At 38.5% G+C, this 24,541-nt stretch overlaps 1 protein-coding gene across 1 annotated transcript in view; it reads right to left on the bottom strand.

Moving 5' to 3' along the window:
• Window positions 1-24,541, bottom strand: part of LOC121513694 (eukaryotic translation initiation factor 3 subunit H) — a 126,616-nt gene that overhangs the window by 16,924 nt on the left and 85,151 nt on the right. Inside the window, exon 5 of the mRNA XM_041793613.1 lies at window positions 18,651-18,800. Within this exon, the coding sequence (XP_041649547.1) occupies window positions 18,651-18,800 (150 nt within the window). The remainder of the gene's footprint in view (window positions 1-18,650; window positions 18,801-24,541) is intronic.

The following is a 24,541-nucleotide window of genomic DNA, read 5'->3' as shown; positions in this document are numbered from 1 at the left end:
AACAAATACTGTCCCGTGGAATTGTAACAGAGGTATTATGGTAGCAGGAGATTTTGGTACAGTTACATTCCGAGTATGTACACTAAATAAAAGGGAAAGCATTGCCTGGGTATAGAAAGTGTCCTTGTCTATTGGTATGAAGTCAGACTTACATAATATGTGCCATTTATTGTTTTGATAGATTTCAAGATGAACACCAAGTATTATAGATACAGTTGAAACCAGAAGTTTACACACACTATATAAAAAGGCACATAAACTTTTTTTTCTCACTGTCTAACATTAAATCAGATTAAACTTTTCCTGCTTTTGGTCAATTAGGATTACCAAAATTATTTCTATTTGTTAAATGGCAGAATAATGACAGAGATCATTTTTTAGACAATTTTTTATTATTTACTTGAGAGTCAGAAGTTTACATACACTAAGATTACTATGCCTTTAAACAATTTGGGAAAGCCCAGATGATGATGTCATGTCTTTGGAAGCCTCTGATAGGTTTATTGACAACATTTGAGTTAATTAGAGGCACACCTGTGGATGTATTTTAAGGCACACCTGAAACACACTGCTTCTTTGTGTAACATCATGGGAAAATCAGAAGAAATCAGCCAAGATATCAGGAAGAGAATTGTAGACTTGCACAAGTCTGGTTCATCCTTGGGTGCAATTTCCAGATGCCTGAAGGTGCCACGTTCATCTGTTTAAACAATTATAAACAAGTATAAACACCATGGGAATGTCCAGCCATCATACCGCTCAGGAAGGAGACGGATTCTGTGTCCCAGAGATGAACGTGCTTTGGTCCAAAAAGTCCATCTCAACCCAAGAACAAAAGCAAAAGACCTTGTGAAGATGCTGGCTGAAGCTGGTAAGAGTGTGTCATTATCAACAGTCAAACGAGTCCTGTACCGACATGGGCTGAAAGGCCACTCTCCCAGGAAGAAGCCATTACTCCAAAAGAAACATAAAAAAGCCAGATTACAGTTTGCAAATGCACACAGGGACAAAGACCTTAATTTTTGGAGACATGTTCTGTGGTCTGACGAAACTAAAATTGAACTTTTTGGCTATAATGACCATCGTTACATTTGGAGAAAAAAGGGGGAGGCTTGCAAGCCTGAGAACACCATCCCAACTGTGAAACATGGGGGTGGCAGCATCATGTTGTGGGGTTGTTTTGCTGCAGGAGGGACTGGTGCACTTCACAAAATAGATGGCATCATGAGGAAAGAACATCATGTGGAAATACCGAAGCAACATCTCAAGACATCAGTCAGGAAGTTAAAGCCTGGCCGCAAATGGGTTTTCCAAATGGACAATGACTCTAAGCATACTGCCAAACTGCTTACAAAGTGGCTTAAGGATAACAAAGTCAATGTTTTGGAGTGGCCATCACAAAGCCCTGATCTCAATCCCATTGAAAATTTATGGGCAGAGCTGAAAAGGCATGTGCAAGCAAGGCGGCCTACAAACTTGGCTCAGTTACACCAGTTCTGCCAGGAGAAATGGGCCAAAATTCCTTCAAACGATTGTGAGAAGATTGTGGAAGCATATCCAAAACGTTTGACCCAAGTCATACAGTTTAAAGGCAATGCTACCAAATACTAATGAAATGTATGTAAACTTCTGACTCTTAAGAATATAATAAAAAATTGTCTAAAAAATGATCTCTCTCATTATTCTGCCATTTAGCAAATAGAAATAATTTTGGTAATCCTAATTGACCAAAAGCAGGAAAAGTTTAATCTGATTTAATGATAGACGGTGAGAAAAAAAGTTTATGTGTCTTTTTATATAGTGTATGTAAACTTCTGGTTTCAACTGTATATAGTCACAGATTTCTGAGGCGAGGCGAATATTCTTCTACAGAAAACAACCCTGCAACCATCAAACATTTAAACTGTCATCATGTCAGGTGTCAAAGATGTTCCTTACTTTGGCCAAGAACAAAAGGATACTCTTTTCAAAACTGAATTCCACCATTATAAATTAAAACAGATGCTAGCTGCATGCACTATGCAATCTTTAAGATGTCTCTTTCAGAAATCGATTGCTGCAATGTAAAAGTGCTTCATCGACACTTTTCTTCAGTCTATGTTTGAGATTCACTCTGACCTTATCTGAGAGTTCACCTCCTGTTTGATCCATTTTCTGGTTTGTCTGCAGAGACTTCTGACATGAGAGTGCTCTCCAGGGGTCTGACAGAACTGAGACCTCAGGACCTTTCTTCTGGTCCCAGTGCTTCATCTCTCTGCACTGGAATCACATCCCTCATCTTTTCCCCTAACGCCGCCATACTGACAACACTCAACACACATCTCAAGCAGCCTTCATGTTCTCTTTCCTCCCATGAGCCCCATTTTTAACAACATGTCTCACTACTGCCTTAAGTTCAACCCTGACAAGACTGCAGAGCTCTACTTTAAGCCTTCTCCCTCTTGTACGCTCCTCTGTGGAATTATAATATTTCATTTATGACTGTTTGGGTGCTACATAATGCAGCATGTACTGTGGGAAAACAGATTCTGACTGTTTATTTAAATGACAATTTTACCCGCAAGGACTACCAGCACTGTGTATGCTCTGGCTGTGTGCACTTTCGCTGACGTAACCACTTTGTGTGTGTGTTTCTTTCTTTGCAAGAATATGTGGAGGCAGAATGTTTTTTGGGTGATTTAAGTTACTTTGCTTTCTGCTGTAAGATTTTTCAATAAGTAATTTTATAAATCAATAAACCTCTCCTCCTCCGGGCCCTTGCTTGTGCAACAAGCAAAGAAAAAAATCTTTTTGTCAAGAAATAATTTACCCTTTCTAAAATTTTTTAGCCTCTATGAGGTCTTAGATGATGGAAATTGCCACGAACCATCTCAAAAACTGCTTCCAATTTTCTAACAGTGAGTGCTTATTGTTAGAGGATAACACAGATTTGGTATAAACAAGCTCCAATGTAGCCATGATTGACCTGAGGGGAACACATTTACCTCATCAATTTGTGCAGATTTATTCATATAAAACATCAGTCTCCTGGTATTTCTAACGTTCTTGTTAAACAGGAAAAACATTGTTTTTTAATGTCAGTTTAAGTTCTGATACAGACTAAAGTACGAAAATCGGGCTGGAAGAGATGCCAGTTTAATTCCTGGTCACTGCTGAGGTGCCCTTGAGCTGCTAACCCCCCCCCAACTACTTAGAGTGCACAACTGTGAGAAACCCTTCACTCCGACATCTCACCATTAATGCATGTCCATAGGTTCCTGTTTGTGCATGTGGATGCATTTCTGCTCTCTCTGAGTGTAGCAGTGTCATAGTTGAGTCACCAAACCTCTCGTCTTGAGTCGCATGCCTGGAGCTATAATCCAAGTCACCAAACAGAAATCCAAGTAAAGTCTCCATCACCAAAGACTAAGATGAGTTGAAGCTTCTGCACTTCAGCAAGACTTATTTGTGTTAACCATATGAGTGTCGAGACGAGATCCCACAAGACTAAAACGTCACAAGATTTCTCGTCATGATGAAATATGTCTTGTGAGATTGACTGACTGGCCTACTTCATATGCAGCTGGTCTATGAAGTAGTCCAGCTGAAGTGGAGAGTGCCTTCCTCTTGCTCAAACTTTAAAATCTTACGTGTGGCAGTAAGTAAAGAAACAGAACACAGCTGATCCTCTCTCACCTGTCTGAATCACTGCTGACATTCCACCTTTCGCACATTTGCTTGTTTGAGACACACGTAACCGGCAGACTAAGGAAAATAAATCATCTGTGAAACAAATATGCTGTTAAATACTAGGGGTGTAACAATCCATATATGTATATCGATACATTGATTGGTTGATTAATAATCCATTCAGATCGATAGAAAGCCTAAACATCGATCTACATCGATGCTACAAGTAGCACTTCTACTTCAAAATTTTTCCTGAGCACCTGTTGGCACTTCCTGCCCTAGCAGTCCTCAAAAAGCTAGTTGTAGTAGCAGTAATGGAAAGACAATATCCTCTCCTCTCTTGGCTGTGTGGACATCTTTAAGACAGAGACTACTCCAGGGTGAACCTCTCGCTTTATTTTGCTGGCTACGTCTACATTTTTGTCTCTATACATCTGCCATATGAGATCATTCTCAGATAAAAAACACTCTCCCACTGGTTTAGCTGAAGTAGCGTGAGTGTTGTCTAAGACCCTACAGATAAACACAAAGTCCACTGTTGCACGTCTCCTTTGATGCACTCATTTTACACTTTAGATGCATAATGAAAGTATAAGCCATCCAAACTTGAAGTGGTTCAAGCAGGACAATGCTTTTGTTATATCCGGCACTCCCCCGGCTGTTGTTATGAGGCTGCTCATCATGACAGTGTCCTTTGAAATAAAAGTAAAAGTTTTGACATAAAAATCACCCCGATAACATCATATCACCTTTTTGCTGGGGAGACTGTGACTCATTGGGTAGCAAGTCAGAAGGTTGGAGGTTCAATCCTCAGCTCCTGCAGTCATATGTCGATGCTTAACCCCAGTTTCCCAGCTTCATTTGTGGCGTGTAAATGGGCATGGAAGCATACGAATGGGACTAGCCAATACATGCTGATGTATGCTATATTAAAAAAAAAAAAAAAAAAAAAAAGGTCTGGTGAAAAAACTAAATTCCCCCTCAAGGATTAATACAGTACGTCTCCTCCTCTTAACTATGAAAAATAATGAAATTACAAGGGGAGTTATTATAGATTTATACAGGTTACAAATGCAAACATAAAACATTAATGAAATCAAATACTTTCTCATATCAAAGGTACCATCGTCAGGCTTCTTTTTACTCCATTAGCTTGCAGGAAAATTAGAAAATCTGCCTGCACTTAAGCGACTTACTAAGGCATTCAAATTTAAGTATGTATGTCAGAAAGAGTCAGTGAAATGCCGTGAAGTGTAAAACAGAGCTCGTGCGCCAACCAGAACAAACGCTCAAAGAAGACATTCATGTGCATAAAATTAAGCATCCAGAGATATGTATAATAATGTAAAATATGCACGTCCTGAAGCCACTCATCATGATCGTCTCAGCTTAACATTTGGTTGACATCAACCCTCGTTCAGCTGATAAAACCTTAATTACATTTGCAAGCAAAAACGCATACAGATGAAGTCCCTCAAGCTTGCATGCACAGACAGGGAAAACTAATGGACCCACATGGATGCAGATAATTGTATGAACTCTGCTGATGATGATTTATAAAGCTATCCTCACATGCTTGACTTTCTGTAATACCATCCATAATATCGGCTGGCACCTGCAAGAGGTGCATTTTAGTGTAAGTGATCAAATAATCAGCTTGAATGGCTGCGTGTTGCCCTCGTTTTGCCGGATTTTAGGCACACAGGGTGTGTGGATGAAAAAAGCAAATGGGTTTTCAGTCACAATTCATTGCTCGTTTCACCTTCTACAATAAAAATATGTAGTGTATGGTTTTTCACAGCTCCAATTGTCTCTCCTGTAGCTTAAGCTGCTGAGCCGTTTCCACTCCCATCATGTTTGCCTGTGAGGACTGCTGTGTGATCAGTTTGTCAACCTCTCCACTGTGGTGTCAGAGCAGCAAACATGAAAACTGATGGCCCAGTACCAAATCTCACCATAACACTTCCCCACTGCGTCCCTCCGGCTGTGTCAGAATTGATTCTCGCTGACGAGAGCCCATTTAAAACTATTTCATCAGGCAATATGGTGGCTAATTTGTGTGGTGTGCATTTATAATATATGCAGAGGAGATTGTTTAGTCAGAGCTGGATCCTTCAAAACATCTGCTGTTTATGTATGTGTTGAATGTTTGAGCTGGACTCCATACAAGAGTGTGTGCTTGTGTTTGGTTTGCTGCAAGTGTGATTGAATGAACTGCATTTTGTTCTGTTTTGTTGTATGATGTGTTATTTCTTTTACACTCCATTCTGTTAGATCCAGAGGACACTTGTGAATGCTAGCTGTTTTCCACAGAAGATCAGCAAGGAAGGTTTCTTAATATACATTTTATTAACTTATTCAGCCTTGCAAAAACCTTGCAATCTTGACTAGGGCTGCGAATTGCACTAAAAGGCCCTTACACCCGCTCACATGTCAGGGTGTGTGGCAGCTGCAGCCGTGTGGGAATACTTGGTTGTCAGCAATCCATGCAGTGTGCTTTAGCATGGCAGAGACTATGTAGATTCACCAAGGACTGTCATTAAATTCAAACTATAAGCACCTTTTACTTTGTATATGATGTAGTACTGCCCGTCAACAGTAGGTGGCATTATGACAAAGGAGAAGATACTGTTTTTTTTAGTCTAATAATGATATATGCGTGCCCTGATTTTCATGCATGTAGCTCTTACCCAGTCCCCTATCTCATGTTTACATGATGGACTTGCACGATTCTATGACTGGAGAAGCCTGAATAGGCAAAAGGAACAGATAAGTTCTCATAAAAGGCCACATAAGCATTGAGCTTAATTCCTTAACATTCATTGTACCCAGTCAAACTTGGTAAAATACGCTGCATGCTGAATAATGAAATCTTCATTGCACCGTGCGTTTTCATACACTACAAAGAGTTAAATTATTCAGACAGGTCAGTGAGCTATTCAGTCAATCCTGAATTAGAAATCAAAGTGTGTCGAGGGATTTCCTGTCATCACTGATGCTGTTTATAGGTTGGACTCGGTGGCAGCGCATACAGTATGTATGTGTGGCGGCATCTGTGTTTGTGTGTTTTTATTCACACAGGACAACGGAGGACAAACTCCAAAACTGTATTGATGTGGGAGCAAAATGGGCTGACATTCAGTAAATTGAAAGTTCACAGGGCGGTTGTTTAGCAAAGCTGTCACAGAAGAAGTGACCTGTAATGAGCGCTTTACTCTGACGGAGCCTTTTTAACTGATGGACTGGGGTGGTTAAAGAGACATTCTTTTTTCAGTATTTATCGTGAAGAAGAAGAGATGTGATAGTGTCCCTGTATAAGGTTAAAGAATTATCCCTGAGGTGATATTAGATTGAAGGTATGCATAAAACCATAGCCTAATCTAAACAGTTTTACAAACAAACATGGCAGACAACAACAGGAAGAGCTGGCAATAGATTATGGACCTTTTCGTTTCCCAAAAATTTACAAAGAAAAAAGAAAAAGTGTGGCTGAAACCTTTGAAATGGTGTAAACAGAAACCGATGATGTGATAGCATGAGCTGGAGGTGGGTAAAAATTGATTTTCTGTGCTTGATGTGATACCATTTTCACCATCTGGCTTCCAATTTGATGATCATTTTGTTCTAATCCATAAAGTGCAGTCTCAGCTGTTTCCGTTGTCCTCAATACACTACAGGATAACCGGTCACAAATATCGAACATTTTCAATATCTATGATTCAAATTGGGTGCAGCTCAGATGTTCTACCAGCCAGCTTAGATCATTCTCAACAGACCTCCCCACATCCTATGACTGAATACCTTACAGCACAGAATTTTGATCCCCGTCTTTCCTTCCTATTGATCTTCAGTTCACAGCAGAAAGAGACAAATTATCATTAAAACAAACTATAATTAACTGTTAATCAAACATTTCAACTCAAAAGGAAAGTTTGCCTGTTGAGAACATTTTTTTACACAGTCTTTTATTCATAGCAAATTTTTTCATCACCTTCCCTATGACCCTATTTCCAGGTTTGTCTCCTCACTTGACTCACTCCTCCTACGGCTGCAGCCCTCATAAAGCCTTACACCTTCTTCTCTCTTGCTGAATTCATATCACCTCAGTCCTCCTGTCAAGTAGAAAACTATGTTTACATATCCTTACACTGTCCGGCAATTTATGTAGGAGGCCAATTACACTAATCAGACAGGAAGTAATGGACGGATGAGCTGCTCATTCGTGCTGAACAAAAAGTAAATATGAGGTTTAAAGGAGGATTTATAATGAGAAATGTAAGCCACTCTATATTGGGAATATTCTCAGTATGGCTGTGGAGATTACAGATTTGTGAAACCCCATATCATGCCAATACAAAGGCACAAAAATTAAAGTGCTAGGCACCCATACAGTGCAACTTCTTGCTTTTTATTACAAAAATGCAATCAAATTTTAGCACACTGTCTGAATTGCACAAACATATTGGTGATATTTCATTCATGCAATTCAGACAGTGCTCCCCCCTTCACTTGCAGGTGTTTTTGGCAAAAATATCAGAGAATTGTTTTTTTTAACATTTCTTATTTATGATTATATATATTATCTAAATGGAAATGTTTACAGCTTGAAAAAAAGATGGCTTTTTGGATTAGTAATCATGATGTTATATCTACAACAGAGGTGGAAAACGTACACAACGGTTGTCCTCAAAAAAGTACAGTTACTTTGATTGAAATGTACTTTTAAAAAAACATAAAAGAACTGATTTATAAATCTACTCAAGTAAAGTTAAAGTATTTCATTTCAAGTTGACTTTAATTACTGAGTGCAAAATAAATTTCACAAAACACAAATACATTTCACAAAACACAAAAATATTTCACAAAACACAAATACATTTCACAGAGCACGAAATGTATTTCAGGAAACTGTAAAGGGTAGGACCCTGGTACTTGTCTCGGATTGGACAAAACCCAACTCATTTCATGTTTCCAGGGGACAGAGGACATAGAGCTGATAAGGCAATACTTTAACAAGGGACATACATATCGTGTGATGTTTGAAATGCTCTCTATGTATCATGAAATACACTAATGTGTCACTCTTGAATGTCATTTCCAGTATGTCAGGTCCCAGCAGCTCTGATAATATTTCCCTCCTAATGATATTTAATAAAGAATATCCGCTACTTCTCCCAGTCTGTGGTCTTTTATGTGAGATTTAAGGGTTTCAATTAGGATTGGGTGATATTCATTTTTTGATACTATCATCCTCCCCCTAAATTTTACAAAGGTATACAATATTACTGCCAAGTGTTTACATTATAATCAAACTATACTTGTCCGGTGGACACAAGCACAGTGAGCAGAGCACGCCTGCCTCGGCCTTTCATTAAATCCTTCAGTTTGACAGAGGACCACTGCCAGTGCGTCAGTAACATGAGTTCTTTAATCATTTTTAGTTCCAATTGATATGTGTATTTTATGATACATAGAGAGCATTTCAAGAATCATTAGATATGTATGTCCCTTCTTAAAGTATTGCCTTATCAGTTTATTGTCCTCTTCTCTCCTTGTGTAATTTAAATTTCATGCTAGATCGGCTATCGTGGTATCCCCTGGGAACAAGAAATGACTTGGGTTTCATCCAATCAGAGACAAGTACCGGGTCCTATCCTTTCCGGTTTCCTGAAATATATTTCATGCTCTATGAAATATATTTGGTGCTCTGTGAAATATTTTTGTGTTTTGTGAAATATTTTTCGTGTTTTGTTAAATGTATTTGTTTTATGCAATTTATTCTGCCCTTTTGAAATAATAATCCTGTTGGCCCTCAGGGCCACCGTTACATACAGTTTGACTACAATTTGGAAAGTCTGAAATACTGACAATATGACAGAGCTACAGTAACTCTTGTAACTCTGTGGCGAGGTTGGTCTCTGGCAAGAACAAAGCAGAGGCTACCTCATAGAAAGGTGATGTATACTGATGAGGAATACTAATTGTGTGTCCTTGAGGAACACTGTACAGGCAGTAACTAGCTGGGTGGATAACTTCACTCATGATGCAAATGTGCCTCACATAAAAAAAACAGCAATCCACCAGAAATATGAGCAAAAGAACCCCAGCAGGGATCACTGTACAACCGGCAACATCCAAACAAACTAAACACAACATTTAACACACCTGAACATGCTGCCCAAGGGCATAATTGGGGTAATCACTCTGGGAGCCACTTAGATGTATTGACTACATAATTTAACTAACAATGGTGGATCAACACTGTCAAGTAATCAACTAAGAAATGTTTCACACAACAGCTGTTTTGGGATGTGATGTGGATTCATTTTCTTGCTATGTGTTAATGTATAGTACAGCTGGGCAATTAATCATAATCTGGATTAAATCACAATATGTCCTACTGCAATTTTCAAATTGTAGAAGGTGCAATATGTCTTTGACCTGAAATGTGTTTATATATACCAGTTTCATACATTTTTTTAGTGGCAGATATGTCATTTTTTCTAGAATATTTTTCAAAACAGACCTACTTTCCTTGTTTATGTATATTTTTGTTCTAAAGTGAGAGGGACATAAAGTCATAATTCTTTTCAACAGAGTTCATGTTGAGTTTGCAATGAGTCAGAATAATCCCAAAAAGATATTTTTTCTTAACTGTTGAGCCTTAATTTAATTTAGCAAATATTGTGTTCATTATAATTGATAATTTTAAGAAATGTTAAGAAATACATAAGATGAGGAACTTTAAAAATAATTGCATCACAATCACAATATTGGGGAAAAAAACATAATTTGATTATTTTCCCAAATTCTTCAGCCCTTGTCAACAGAGGTAGAATGGGTAAAAGAGTTCTGTACTCAAGTTAGAGTCCAGTTACTCTGGTTAAAACTTCAGTATAAGTTTGCAGAAAAAAGGTCCAATGAGCCAAGATAAAGGATGGAGGATAAAACCTGATACCATAATTACCCAGTTTTGCATTTTTCAAAGTTAATTCAATGTTTTGTGGGTTCTCTGACATATTGTCATTTAATTATATCACTGATGTAAGAACGTAAAATCAGTTTTTGCAAAGGCAAAAATAAGCTCAAAGCAATGCTAATTTTGTCAACTAGAATTATGACTAAAAATGGTCCTCAACTACCTTTTTCCACGAGAAAGACCAGCCAGAGATTAGCTGATAATGGATCTTGATGATTTACACTCTGACTGAAAGTAAATTCAGTTTTTGTCAAGGAGACTAAAATGAAACTAAAATTTAACTTAGTTTTATTTAAATATTCAAAAACCACAGTATTTATCCACTATAAGTAAAACCATCAAAACCTAAGGCATCTTTGGCTTATTGTTATTGCAGCTGTAAAAGCAAGGATACCAGGTTTGGCAGTGTGCATAGACCACACAAGTATGATTTTGCAACAGATTCAGGCCAAAAAAAAAAGTTTTGACTAAAAGTAAAGACTTAGTCTTATGTAAAAGTTTTTATGGATTGAAATAGGACTAAAATTTTATCAAGTTTATGTCGACTAAAACTAGACTGAAACTATAAAGGGTAAAAATAACTACAATGTGACAAAAAATACTGAACTATTCATCTTAAGATTAAGGCTTAAAAATATCTGCCAAAATTGGCATTAGCAAAAATCAAACAAAATGTGGTACATTTAACTATCTTCCTGAGAAGAAAAATACTGGCTTTGCTGGGAGCAACATGCACTTATCCATCAATCAACCAACCAACCAACCAATCAACCAACTAATCAACCAACTCAATCAATGTATTAACCTTTACTACTGTACTTGAGAAATCACTCAAGGGGTAGCCCTCATTTACAATGAAGTTGAGTCAAATAAAGAAGAACTTAAGAGAGAATGCAAAGCAATTATAAGAACAGAAGAGAAACTGATAAAAGGACATTAAAATCATCAAGCTGGGGATATATAATTAACAGTGTCTGAAAAATGAAGGCTGAGTTAGAAACAATGAATAAAATAAAGCAAACAATGGACTAAAATGAGGTTAAAAGTTCAGCGATCTCAAGCAACTGCTGTCACATGTTGGAGGAGTCAGAAGTAGAATAAAAGGAAGCAGTTTTTCAAAGTTTTGACCTGACTTGTGAAAACAACTAGTGTGAGAAGTGTGTATGGTTGGCAGACAAATAAAGGAGATCTCTAAGGTAAGAAGGTCATTTTCCTTAAAAAGCCTACAAAAAAGAAATCAATGAAAAGCTCATTGAACACTGAGAGAAGACCACCCAACCTTTTTTAATAAAATACAATGGTGAACTGTAGGTTGTAACTATCAACAGTAATAGATCTTAATGAAGAGTGATACACACATACTTTATAACACCATCTTTAGCTGCTGCAGGACAGTTATGTTCCTCATCTGCTCAGATCAGCTCTATAAAGCAATCCCAAATGTAGTAGGAATTCCTGTTAGAGAATTAATCCATTGAGAAATAGGCAGGATAAAAGTTAATTAGTTAACTTAATGAGTGGGTGAAGGTGGTTATATAAATGTGTTCCGCTCTATTCAGCTTACACCACTTCAATTAAAAATCTCTTGTTTTGTCATTCCAAAAATAGAAAAGTATTGATAGTAGTTTTGATGAGGACTTGCATCAATAGGGAGCATTGACAAAGGTATCACTAGCTATGAGATATCAATGATCCCCAGTCGAGAGCAGTGGAAACTCAGAAATGGTAGACAAAGCATTCATGTTTTCTTAAGAACCCAAAGTCGATTAGGTTATTGATAATATGGCTAGAACTTTGTGTCATCCCCCATAGGCCTCTCTGCTTACATGTTAAGATTTATTAATGAGGAAATTTACCAACTGTTGCTCAGTCCTAACTAACAGAAGATAAACGGTGGCGAGCAGTCGTCATGTCTGTCTCGACTCTGTGAGCAGATTAGCTCATGAACTAGCATACTGATCATTCAGTTTTAAGGAGATATTTCAAAAATTGGCTCCAAAGAGTATCTCACTGTGTTTGTATCCTTTGACCTATTGGTATTTGTGTCAGCTTGGCATATGTGCTTCAAACAGACAACAGGTGAGATGATCATTGATTCATGTTAGCCCGCTAGCACTAACCACTGTTAGCTTGCATGCTACCCATGTCCCATCATGCTTTGTAGAACTGTTCCCATCAAAAGGGAAACCAGCAGTGTTGGGGCACTTGGAAGGCAACTGCTGCAACAAGCATCTTTTTCAAAATGTTCAGAGAGTGTTTCATGTTTTCTGTCGCTATGGGCGCTACTATTGACACATCTCAGCTTGTACTGTTCAGGAAGGTGATGATGTCATTGCTCCAGGCAACCAAGTGTATACTCGATGAACGGGAGTCGTTGCCCAGGTAACAAAGAAAAGAGATGCTTGTGAAGTGATCACAGAGAAAGTAAATTTGTGGGTAAGATTGCCTGGATTTTGCAGCTGAAAAGCAAAGGCTGGATAACATGTAATGTGCATTGAAAACTTTACTCAATATAGTCCACTCACTCTTTCTCAGTAATCATTTTGGTTTTTAAAATCTGCAACCAAGACTGGTGATAAAATCAAATCTGCACCAAAACATATTATCACAGCCCTACTGGCCTAACACAACAGGTTTCTTTGTACCATTAAAAATAAAGATACATTTGAGGACTGTTTGGGGGAAAGGCGGCTACATAAAATGAATTTACATTCATGTGATCTATCACCACCATCAACATTATCATCTGTGGTAGGGAAAACCCTGTTTGCTGGGGTGAAACTGCATTCACTCAGCCTTTCACGTCTATGACAGTGACAAATGGGGCTGCAGATTGGAAAATGAGACAAAAGGAAAACATTAAATAAAAGCCGTTATCATTATCTTTTTATTTGAAGGGGTGAAAATGATGAAAAGAAGGCAGGGCGGAGAAGACATGGAGAGACGGACGCCACAAACCAATACAAGGACAGAGCTGCGTGTCAATCTGACAACTTCAGGAAACAATTTCATCTCGTCTGACATCCCGTTGGCGGTCATGCTGGGGAAACCTTCAGGGAGGGCTGCGCTGCTTCCGTTTCATTTTGGGTCATACAACTGCTGTGTTTCAACGTCAGAGTAGTCATTTGGAAAGTAGAACAATATGCAGGAAAAGTGAGGTGTTCTCCTTCAGTCTGTTTGACAATTTGTAACAATAGACTGGTGCCAGGCTTGGTTGACCAGGTGCATGCTCTCCATGAGCTCTGTATATACTTGGAGCCTCCATTTAATTCATGACTTGTTTCTTATTCGGTTGTTTCAGGACACAGACGAGAGGACTCAAAACAACTCCTGATGTGCAACACTGATGTGTGGAAATAAGCACAGTGTGCTCTGTGCACTGTGCTTACTAAGTGTGTGTAAATCTACACTTAGAGTCTTTATTGTACTAATTTCTCACACCTGCCCCTGGGAAGCTTCACAGCTGTTGCTCCACTTGCAGTGGTTTATCTCCATAAATGATTGCTGATAAATTCTCCTGAGACTGATGCTGAGCGCCTCTGAGATGTGAATGCGAGACTTAGAGTGCCAGGCTGTGAGCTGAGATGCTGGCGTGATATTTGGTTCATATTGTGCTCATTAGTGATGGAAGACAAAGTTTTGAAGGCACTTCCTGTGTTTTGGAGACGTTTCTGAATAAATTGGTTTTGACATTTGGATGTGGCATTTACTGCATCTAGTTTTGAACTGAATATCCAAATCAAACATTTGATGATATCCCAAAAGGTGCACTGATAAGTTTCAAAAATCAGATGAGGTGTCAACCATGTAAAAGAAAATATTTATGAGTGGACTGAGCAATACTGGCGAGCTTCATTGAGATGTTTCAAATACACTTCCTAATATTATTTGATACTGCATGTTAAAAAAACTATACTGTCTTTTATTTGTTGTTAAGTATTGAAGAAAAAAAAAATGGTATACATTCCCATTTTCACCCAAAGATGCTTTGAATGGAGAGAAAGCCAGGGTGATCCAATGAGAGCTAGTGCAGGTGTCCTGTTGCTAAAACAGAGCTGTGACACAGAAAGAGAAGGTGTCATTTCCTGATCATTTCATGGGGGGAAAGAGAGTTCAGGAGCATTTACAGAGAGTGAGAGGAAAAAGGAGACAGAGGTTCAAATGGTACTGTCCCCGACGTGACTCTTAAAAACAATGCCTCAACTAATAAAACCCTCTGAGCAGATGTTGTCGTATACAACAAGAAGTGAAATTATTTAAAGTGAAATGACTTTTGATTCATAAGTTGTAGCCTCTTTTTCTCAAGCCCCCAGTTTTGCCGTTCAGATGACACTATCAAAGCCTTCATAGCTCTTATGGAGGCTTTTTTCTTGCGAGCCTAGAACCTGGATTAATTTAATTTCATTTAAAGATTAAATCTACAAACTGGATGAAATAGCCTGGGGAATTTATAATGGAGAGGAAATAAGACATAGAGAGGCTGTGATGTGGCCCTCTGTGTCTCAGCAGACAGGAACTGTTTTGGAAAATGACTCAAAAGATTAAAGACTTCATGTCACAGAATGATTTTTTTTTTTTTTTTTTCCACTTTTGGTCCCCAAGAGATGGTAGAATAAGTGTGTACAAAAAAAGCCTTAGTCATTATTGTTTACTTTGTACAATACATGCAAATCTTAGAGTTTCAATTTCAATTAAGTTCTTTTCTTTTGTCTTTATAGCCCCAAAACATTTTTTAAAGTTCAAGTGACATTAATGTAACACACGTATTCTTACAGCCCAGACTGTCCTGAAAAGGATGTTTAGAGCTTGACTATGCACCACAGGGTTGATGTTTTACAAGCTTTTTAAGACAAAACGTTCATTTAATACAGAAGAGTTTAAAAATAGCTTAGGGCTCAGAGGGTTAAAGGGCTGAATTAAACACCTGTTGAGCTGTGCTCATGCAGGCCGTGCTTGTCTAATGTGGGTTTTAAAAACTTAGCGGTTATACCATATACTCACGTAATATTTAAGGAAGGTTTGACAGTTTTAAAAACAGATACTGCCCAATCCTAGTGCACAGACATGAGAGAAGATTTAGGACTTTGTTAAAGTGATACATTGAACAGCACCATCTTCTTTACGATAATTCAATTTATTTATTTACCAGGGATTCACCAAACTATGAAATAACAACGTATAATTATGTAACATAACGACACATGAAGCAATTACTCAGAACTATTTCTTGAGTAAACCATTGGACGGAGTGACACAGTGCAGCAGCCATGTCTGGAGTGTAGTTCCAGCTTTGCATTTAGCTTTAAAACATCTCCGTCTCATAATGTTCCATGATTATTTCATAGCGTCATGAATGTACAGGTCACAACTTGTCCACAAGAGTGTTTTGGAGTTGTTGGATTGTGTATATGATGAGTTTGATGAGGGAAAGCCGGAATACCGTCTGCTTATATTGAGTTGGCACAGCAGGTCCGAACTCGGCAGCGCCAATCTAAAAATAGCTTGCACCGACAACTGAAGGTAACGAAACTATTACTAAGACTATAGGAATTATGGCAATGGGTGAATTTGCCAAAATGTTGAAGTATCCCTTTAAGTTCAGGTATCATTACAGTCCTGATCCTGATAGTGTATCTCTGCATGCTGGCACATACATTGTGCCAGCAGGTTAAAATAACTTTAAGATGACTAGACTTGTGTCCTCTTTTCTTTTAATTATTTCAACAAAATGCATCAACAGAAAAAAAGCAGAAAGAGACCCAAACCTTCCATTTCTCCAACATATTTTTGCTACAACCTCTCAGAGCATATGCCTGTATAGCACTGCAGTCAATGATGCTGTAAAAAGCATTATAACCACACCAAAGAGCTAGAGTGCTGCACTGGGTGACATATCCTTTCATTACAACAAAAAAAGCCAGTGCAGCTTATGATATTCAGCTTGATGCTGCGCATTTATCCACAGAACTCATGCTAAACAACATCACAGGTCCACCAAATCTGGCCCTTACGTTATTAGTGTTGACAACTGCGTGTTTAACCTTGCGGTAACAACCAGAATGCGACCCAGGCACTGTACATTTTAATGATAATTTGTGCAGCTAACGATAAATGGTAATGCTCATAAACAAAGCAGGTCAGATATGGAGCAGCTTCTCTACGCATTTGTTTTCAGGAATTTAAAATGTAGCTGCTCTTAATAGTGGATGATGTAGTTTCAGAGAAAAATACAGCAGTGGAGGTTTAAATTACCCATAACGATGATTTGGCTCTTCACTTGTTTGGGGTTCCTACACACTTTTAATCATAAAACTTAAGAAGTTTTAAACCCTAAGCTAAGAAAAATGTGCAGCAAATGGTCAAACATATGTGAGATTTCTCAGTGCATTGGACCAGAGCTGAAATTTCTGATTTAATGAACTGTAAATGAAATGTCAAATTCACCTCACAATGGACAGAACAGCATGTAGCTGACTTTAACTTTCAATGAAGGAAGTGACATCAGCTAACAACAGACTGTGTTTAGATGCTCTTTGATTTTATATTGTTGTAGCATAATGGGGCTGTGTATTTCCCCGTCAAGACTGGCGATGTCCTATATTTGTCAGCTCAAATAAAACCAAGCCAGGAAAGAGGTGAACAACTTTCTAATGGTCTAAACCAAAATTCAGTCACACACAGATCTCAGTGTTTTCACATGTTTAAAACAACCTTATTCCAACACATTTAGTGTGTTAACAAGACACACATTTTGGATTTCACTTTACAGGGACTTTAAGACTTTTTCATGGCCTTAAATTTCAAAAATCCACTTGAAGACTTATTAAGACTTCTCAAGGATCTGCAGGAAACCTGCTGTTATTTGTTTTTTTAATTGATTTTTCATAGAAAAAAACTCGTTGATTGTTTGACATACCTTAACAAACGAATCTTTTTTTTCTTTCTTGAGGGTTAAGAGGTAAAATCCAACCAGAAAGGAAGTGTCCACTGTCCTGGTGTTGTGTCTGTGTCATGATGGCCAGTGCCACATCCCTGTGATCTAGCCCTTCTTACAGAGTGTGTGAACAGCACTTAAACCCAGTATGGTGGCTATACATAAGACAAAATATGTCAATAGAGCTTATTTCTCTCACCAGTCCCGTAGACTTCACAACAGTGAGGACGACACAGACGAATGCCCAGGAGTTCTCTAATGTCAAATCAATTTTAATTTTCAGAAAGCTTTTACTCATGTCTGTGAAAGCAGCCTGCAGGTTCAAAGAGATACCATGACATGGTTTTAAAGCTTGTCAGACACTTTTAAGAAGATGCTATTCTTCACTAGATATTTATGCATAGTACCATGGTAACCATGTGCAGATGGATCAAATTAAAGTGGCACCTGTTTCCAGTGATGATTGTTTAGGATGATGAAACATCCATCAGTAAACTCTTCTTTTCTTCATGTGATTAAAGAGTGGTTTTACATTTATTTTTTCCATGTAGGCTCTTGCTCATGTGCTTACAGGCACAATGATGCAGCCAGTATCCTAAAAATAGAGGATGCTGTAATTTTACCGTGTCTAAAGACTGAAAAGCCAACAAACATTATGATCTCACAGAGGTTCCTAAGAGTGCCATAAAAGATTATTAAACTCCAAAATAAATAGAAAAGGGGATTTTCATTTGGGAGTAAAAGACAAGGTTCAGAAAAAAACATCAAGAGAGGAACTAAATCACTCCTGAGTGTCTACAGCAGTTAAATCCTTTTCGATCAGCTAGTACATTGCCTGCAATGTCAGTGTTAGATTGGAAAATTTACAGCTGGATTGAAGGTCAGGATTTTTATTGGGGACGGATGTTGATAAACCAACAAAATGGCTCACAACACCAAGCAGTAACATCTTGTAAATGTGCGTTGCCTGAGAAAACTGTTGGAAATGGCAGCTGAAGATAACATATTTACAAGACGTGCCTAGCTGTAGGTCTGCTGGGCAAATTATCACATAATCTCGTGTCTGACCTGCTGGAGAGGTTGAGCAGTTCGTGCTTGTCTGCGACCGTGGATTTGTCCTCCAGCTCCCACATCAGGGCGTTGATGAGGTGCGAGTTTTTGATGACAATGGGCACCTCCTCGAACATATGCTCAAAGCCGATGTTGGCCTTCTTCAAACTGGAGAGAGAAAGACAGGACAAGAAGGACAGAAGCAGAAGAAGACAAGTTAGCCTAAAATAACAGAACAAGATAGTAGCGAAATATTATACAAGCTCCCATTGATTCAACACACGTAGAAAAAGGAAAAAACAAAGCGAAATAATAAAACAAAACAGAACATTTCTTTTAAATGCTTTGTAAAACAGTGATCCAGTGGTCCTAAACTGTTCCAGCATCAGGACCCACCACCATGTCCTTTTTAACAAACTGTGGCTCAAATGTCATAAATCATTGGAAAAAAAAACAAAATGTTTTTAATAAAAAAAATGTGACAGTTTGGACTTGAGATAGAACAAAAGATGTGACGAAACAAGAGATAGATAAATATTCTTCAAAATAAAAGCACATCATAGACTTTTTGTTGTATATTTTTCCGGGCAAACATCCATGACTGACCCACCTTTTTGGCCCTGACCCATCATTTTTAAAATCACTGGATTTAAGAGCATTACAAAAAAGCATACAATAACAAAAAAAGAAAAAAAGAAAAAAAGAAAAAAAAAGAAATTCAATCAGTCTGTCCAGTCTTATCTGACATTATTTTGTAGATGCATAATTTAAATTGATGTTCCACACAAGTGATTTCCTTAGGGGTTTCCACTAAGGGTAATATAAGCTTTAATTTATTTCTATGTTATTTACTATGCTGTTTTAAGGAGACAGCTTGCTTGTTTCTCTATGATGTATATAAAGACATGGACTATTTTGACAATCATTATATGACCTAGGCTGTAAACATCTATTTCTGTTGTTGAAATTGGCTTTGAAAAATTTGTTTTAATGGGTCCTTTGGTGCTTTTGGATCCAGCCTTAGGTGGACACACAGGTGTATACACCGCGTTCCACATTATTATGCAAATGAAATTTTTCTCTTACTTTCCTAAATATTAATGCAAATGACAGTCAGAGTATTTTTCAAGTCATTAGCCATTAGAGCATAATTCAAATGTTTTTGAACAAACTTCATAATGATAACAGTTATTTTTTTGAAAATAAAAACCTCTAAATGCACTGTTCCACATTATTAAGCAGGCCACAGGTTTCAAGCAATATGGGAAAGAAAAAGGATCTCTCTGTTGCCGAAGAGTGTCAAATAGCGTAATGCCTTGGACAAGGAATGAAAACATTAAATATTTCAAGAAAAATCAAGCGTGATCATCGTATTGTAAAGAAATTTGTGGCTGATTCAGAGCACAGACGGGTTTGTGCGGATAAAGGAAGGTTTCTGATGGGGAAGGTTTCTGATGGACAAATTCATCAGATTAAGAGAGCAGCTGCTAAAATGCCATTACAAAGCAGCAAACAAATATTTGAAGCTGCTGGTGCCTCTGGAGTCCCACCAACCTCAAGGTGTAGGATCCTCCAGAGGCTTGCAGTCGTGCATAAACCTACTATTCAGCCGCCCCTAACCAGTGCTCACAAGCAGAAACGGTTGCAGTGGGCCCAGAAATACATGAAGACTCATTTTCAAACTGTCTTGTTTACTGATGAATGCCGTGCAACCCTGGATGGTCCAGATGGAGGAGTAGTGGATGGTTGGTGGATGGCCACCATGTCCCAACAAGGCTGTGACGTCAGCAAGGAGGTGGCGGAGTCATATTTCTGGGCTGGATTCATGAGGAGAGAGCTGGTAGGCCCCTTGGGGTCCCTAAGTTGTGAAAATGACCTCAGCAAAGTATAAGGAGTTTCTGACTGACCACTTTCTTCCATGGTACAAAAAAGAGCAGTGCCTTCTGTAGCAACATTTTCTTCATGCATGACAATGCTCCATCTCATGCTGCAAAGAATAGCTCTGTGTCATTGGCTGCTATGGACATAAAAGGAGAGAAACTCATAGCGTGGCCCCCATTCTCCCCTGACCTCAACCCTATTGAGCACCTTTGGAGCATCCTCAAGCTAAATATCTATGAGGGTGGGAGGCAGTTTACATCAAAACAGCAGCTCTGGAGAATATTCTGACATCCTGCAAATAAATTCAAGCAGAAACTCTCCAAAAACTCTTAAGTTCAATGGATATTAAAGATATTAAAGAAGAACTCCTATGTTAACATGTAATTTTGCCTGTTAAGATGTTTTTGATTGAAATAGCTTTTGATTTCAGTAAATATGACCCCATAATGCTGCAAATTCAACAAATGACAATTTTCAGTTCTTTACAAACTATAAAATCATTTAAAACTCTGTTGTTCTTCATAATGTGGATCAGTGCATTTTGAGGTTTTTTATTTTTTAAAAATAATGGTTATTATTATGAAGTTTGTTCAAAACATTTGAATTATGCTCTAATGGCTGATGACTTGAAAAGTGTTCTGTCATTTGCATTAATATTTAGGAAAGTAAGAGAAAAATGTTATTTGCAAAATAATGTGGAACGTGGTGTAATATCAAGCACCTACTCATGCAGTCTCCATTTCCAAACATTATGGACACAAAATGGGTTGTTCTGAAGCGCCCAGTGACTTAAAGCGTGGTACTGTGATGGATGCAACCTTGGCAATAAGACTGTGGAATCCCTGCCATATATTCCACAGTGAACTGGTAGTGGTATCAGAAAGTGGAAACATTCAGGAACAACAGCAACTCAGCCATGAAATCCACGTAAACCTACAGAGCGGGGTCAACGACTGCCAAGGTGCATGACATGTAGAAGTCGCAAACACTGCTGATTTCATAGCTGAAATGTTCTGAACTTCCATTGGTATTAATGTAAGCACAAAAACTGCATGATAGGAGCTTCATGGAATCGGTTTCCATGGCTGAGCAGCTACATGCAAGCCTAACATCACCAAGCCCAGTGCTCAGCATCAGATGGAGTGGTGAACACGGACACTGGACTGTGAAGCAGTGGAAACATGTTCCGTGGAGTGACGAATCACGCTTGGCAATCAGATGCACAAGTCTTGGTTTGGTGGGTGCTAGGACAACGCTGCCGGCCTGACTGCATTGTACCAAATGTGAAGTTTGTCGGAGGAGGGATAACGGTATGGGGCTGTTGTTCAGGGTTTGGGCTAGGCCCCTTATCTCGAGTGAAGGGCAATCTTAATGATTCAGTATACCAAGAAATTTTGGACAATGCTATGCTTCCAACTTTGTGGCAACAGTTTGGAGAAGGCTCTTTTCTGTTCCAACATAACTGTGCCCCAGTGCACAAAGCAAGAACGATAAAGACATGGCTTGATGAGTTTGCTGTAGAAGAACTTAACTGGCCTACACAGAGCACTGACCTCAGTCCTATCAAGCACCTTTAGGCTGAACTGGAATGGACACTGAAAGCCAGGCCTTTCTGTCCAACATCAGTGACTGACCTCAAAAATGCTCTACAGAATGAATGGGCACGATTTCCCCAAGAAACACAGCAATATTTTGTCGAAAGCCTTTCAAGATGAGTGGAGGCTTTTACAGCAGCAATTATATTAAAGTACATGTTTTTAAATACAATAAATGGTCAGGCAGCTGAATACATTGTCTATAAAGTGTATGCGTACTGATTCATTGCATCTTAGATGCCATTTTTGATGAGAGAATCATATATTTTCAAATTATAATGACAATGAAACTGCAGCTGATCATTTAGTTCTAAATGGCACCAGTTCTGATATTAGTATCGGTGCATCCCTAGTTTATTAGTTTTCCCCATATTCCTTTAATAAAGCTACACATTCAGTTGTATCATCACAACATGACCTGCATTTGTCAGTAGATTGCATCACAGCAAATCAAAGAAATATAAAAAAAAAGATGTGATGCATGTTGCTCTTTGATATCTGAGACTGTGGAATATGATCTGCTGTCCATGCAGTCAAATCTTTGCAATGTGTGACTGAGCAGCATAAATGACCTGTCCATTTGGGCTCTGCTAAGAAGTGTGCAATACATCGACCAATTTCAATCCACCTATACTTGTTCCTTTAGTAGCTAAAAGCTCCTCTCCCTCTCTTTTTCTCTGACATGGGCCTGTTAACACAAAATGGAACTTCAAACTTTGCTTAATGTCTCACATAAATCCAATATCATTGACTGACTGCCTTGGCTCAGCCTGTCACTTGTGCACAGAGCATGAGCTGCCAACTAATGTCTGTATATGTCTAATGTTAGCTTGTTAGATGCATCTTGCTTGTTATGAGATCAATAACCTCTCTGCATTAATCCACTGTGTGCACTGTACCAGGAAACAGAAGAGTTTATATAATGCTTGTCTGAGTGACAAAAGGGTTTAAGGCATCATTTGATTGTGCCTAAGTTATATTGAAAAAGTTTTTATATTCAAAGTAGTGCATCACCTTGGGTAAACTTTTGATGCAACTCTAAAGCAACAAAAGTGGACAATCCTGCCTCAGGCTCAGAGCAAGAAGAACTGCAGTCTATAGGAGAAATCTATAATGATATAAATACAGTTTGCAGCACATATTGGCACAATTATCCATCTGCAGGGCTTTCAAATATTTCCTGGAGATTATGACCTTTTCAAATGCCTGCAGAGCCATCTAAAACAGCTGCCTATGAGGAAATAGGAGACCAGCACATTTTGTAGGCAGGACAAATTGCTCCAACCCTACTGGACTTCAGCACACTTAATGCCACGCTCTTTCCAAGTTGGGCCCCGCTGGACAGAGCCAAAGGTTGACTCCACGGGCCGACTAATTTGATGCCTCATATTGTGCACTGAAGTGGAGGCTATTGACCACTTCCTCCAACACCCGGCAGACTTGGAGGACAGTTCAAAGGGACGGGTCTATTCAGCTCTCGTCAATCCCTCCCTTTCATTTCAGAAAGATGCACAATACATGCAAGCTTAACATCAAAAATACCAACATGAAAGAGATTGCTTTTTTTCCCATACACAGTGGAGAGAGAGGGAGAAATAAAATGCTTTTGATGTTTTACGTCTTCAGGTGGAAAAAAAACCCAAACACACACGTTATTAATATTCAGATTCTATCCTGCAAATAAAAGCATGGAGACAAGATTGTTGTTATGTGGTGATATTGTCCTTTTCTTGCCTGGAGCTGCCCTCTTTCAATCACAGCCTTATTGGGAACAATGATAGCTTCAGATCAGAGCTATAATAAATCATATGACCTAATGAAAAGCTGTAGAAATGAGAAGGTTCCTGACTCTTGGCCAAGCACATTGGGTCAATAACAGAGTGGCTTTCAACAGACACACAGGTGGAGAAATAAGGAGGAAACATAAGAGAAAAATTAAATGATGCACTTAATTTGTCCTGCATTCCTCCAATTTCACTGGCTTTTAGTGGATTTAAAAATGCATATTTAAATGTTCTGGATGGACGACCATTTGATACCACAGAGACTTCTTCACCGCTTAGTTTTCTCAGTGTTTACTCAGAATTTACTCTGCATATGCGTGCATTTCTCTATGCATGTGTGCACTTGGACCACTCTGAACTGCCTAGGAAATGGCCTCCTCATTACATTCATTTTTAGCTGCAATTTAAAAGCAATTACAATAAGCCTTGGGGTCAGAAAAAGTGTAAACATGGTACATTTGTTTGTCGGGCAAGGGCGGGCTGATAAATCATCACCATCAGCATCAATCTCCAACTGCAGCTAAATGCCTCCCCTGTGGACACATCAGCCAATATCTGCATCCATTGAATAAGTAGAAGCAGAAGAGCAAAAAGGCTGAAATTTTAATTCTGTATTCCTGCAAGCAATGTGAGCCCATTTTCATACGTT

The sequence above is a fragment of the Cheilinus undulatus genome, linkage group 8 (assembly GCF_018320785.1).
Source record: "Cheilinus undulatus linkage group 8, ASM1832078v1, whole genome shotgun sequence".
Taxonomy (NCBI): domain Eukaryota; kingdom Metazoa; phylum Chordata; class Actinopteri; order Labriformes; family Labridae; genus Cheilinus; species Cheilinus undulatus.
The sequence above is the reverse complement of the archived record's forward strand: the minus strand, read 5'-3'. Positions and strand labels throughout refer to the sequence as shown.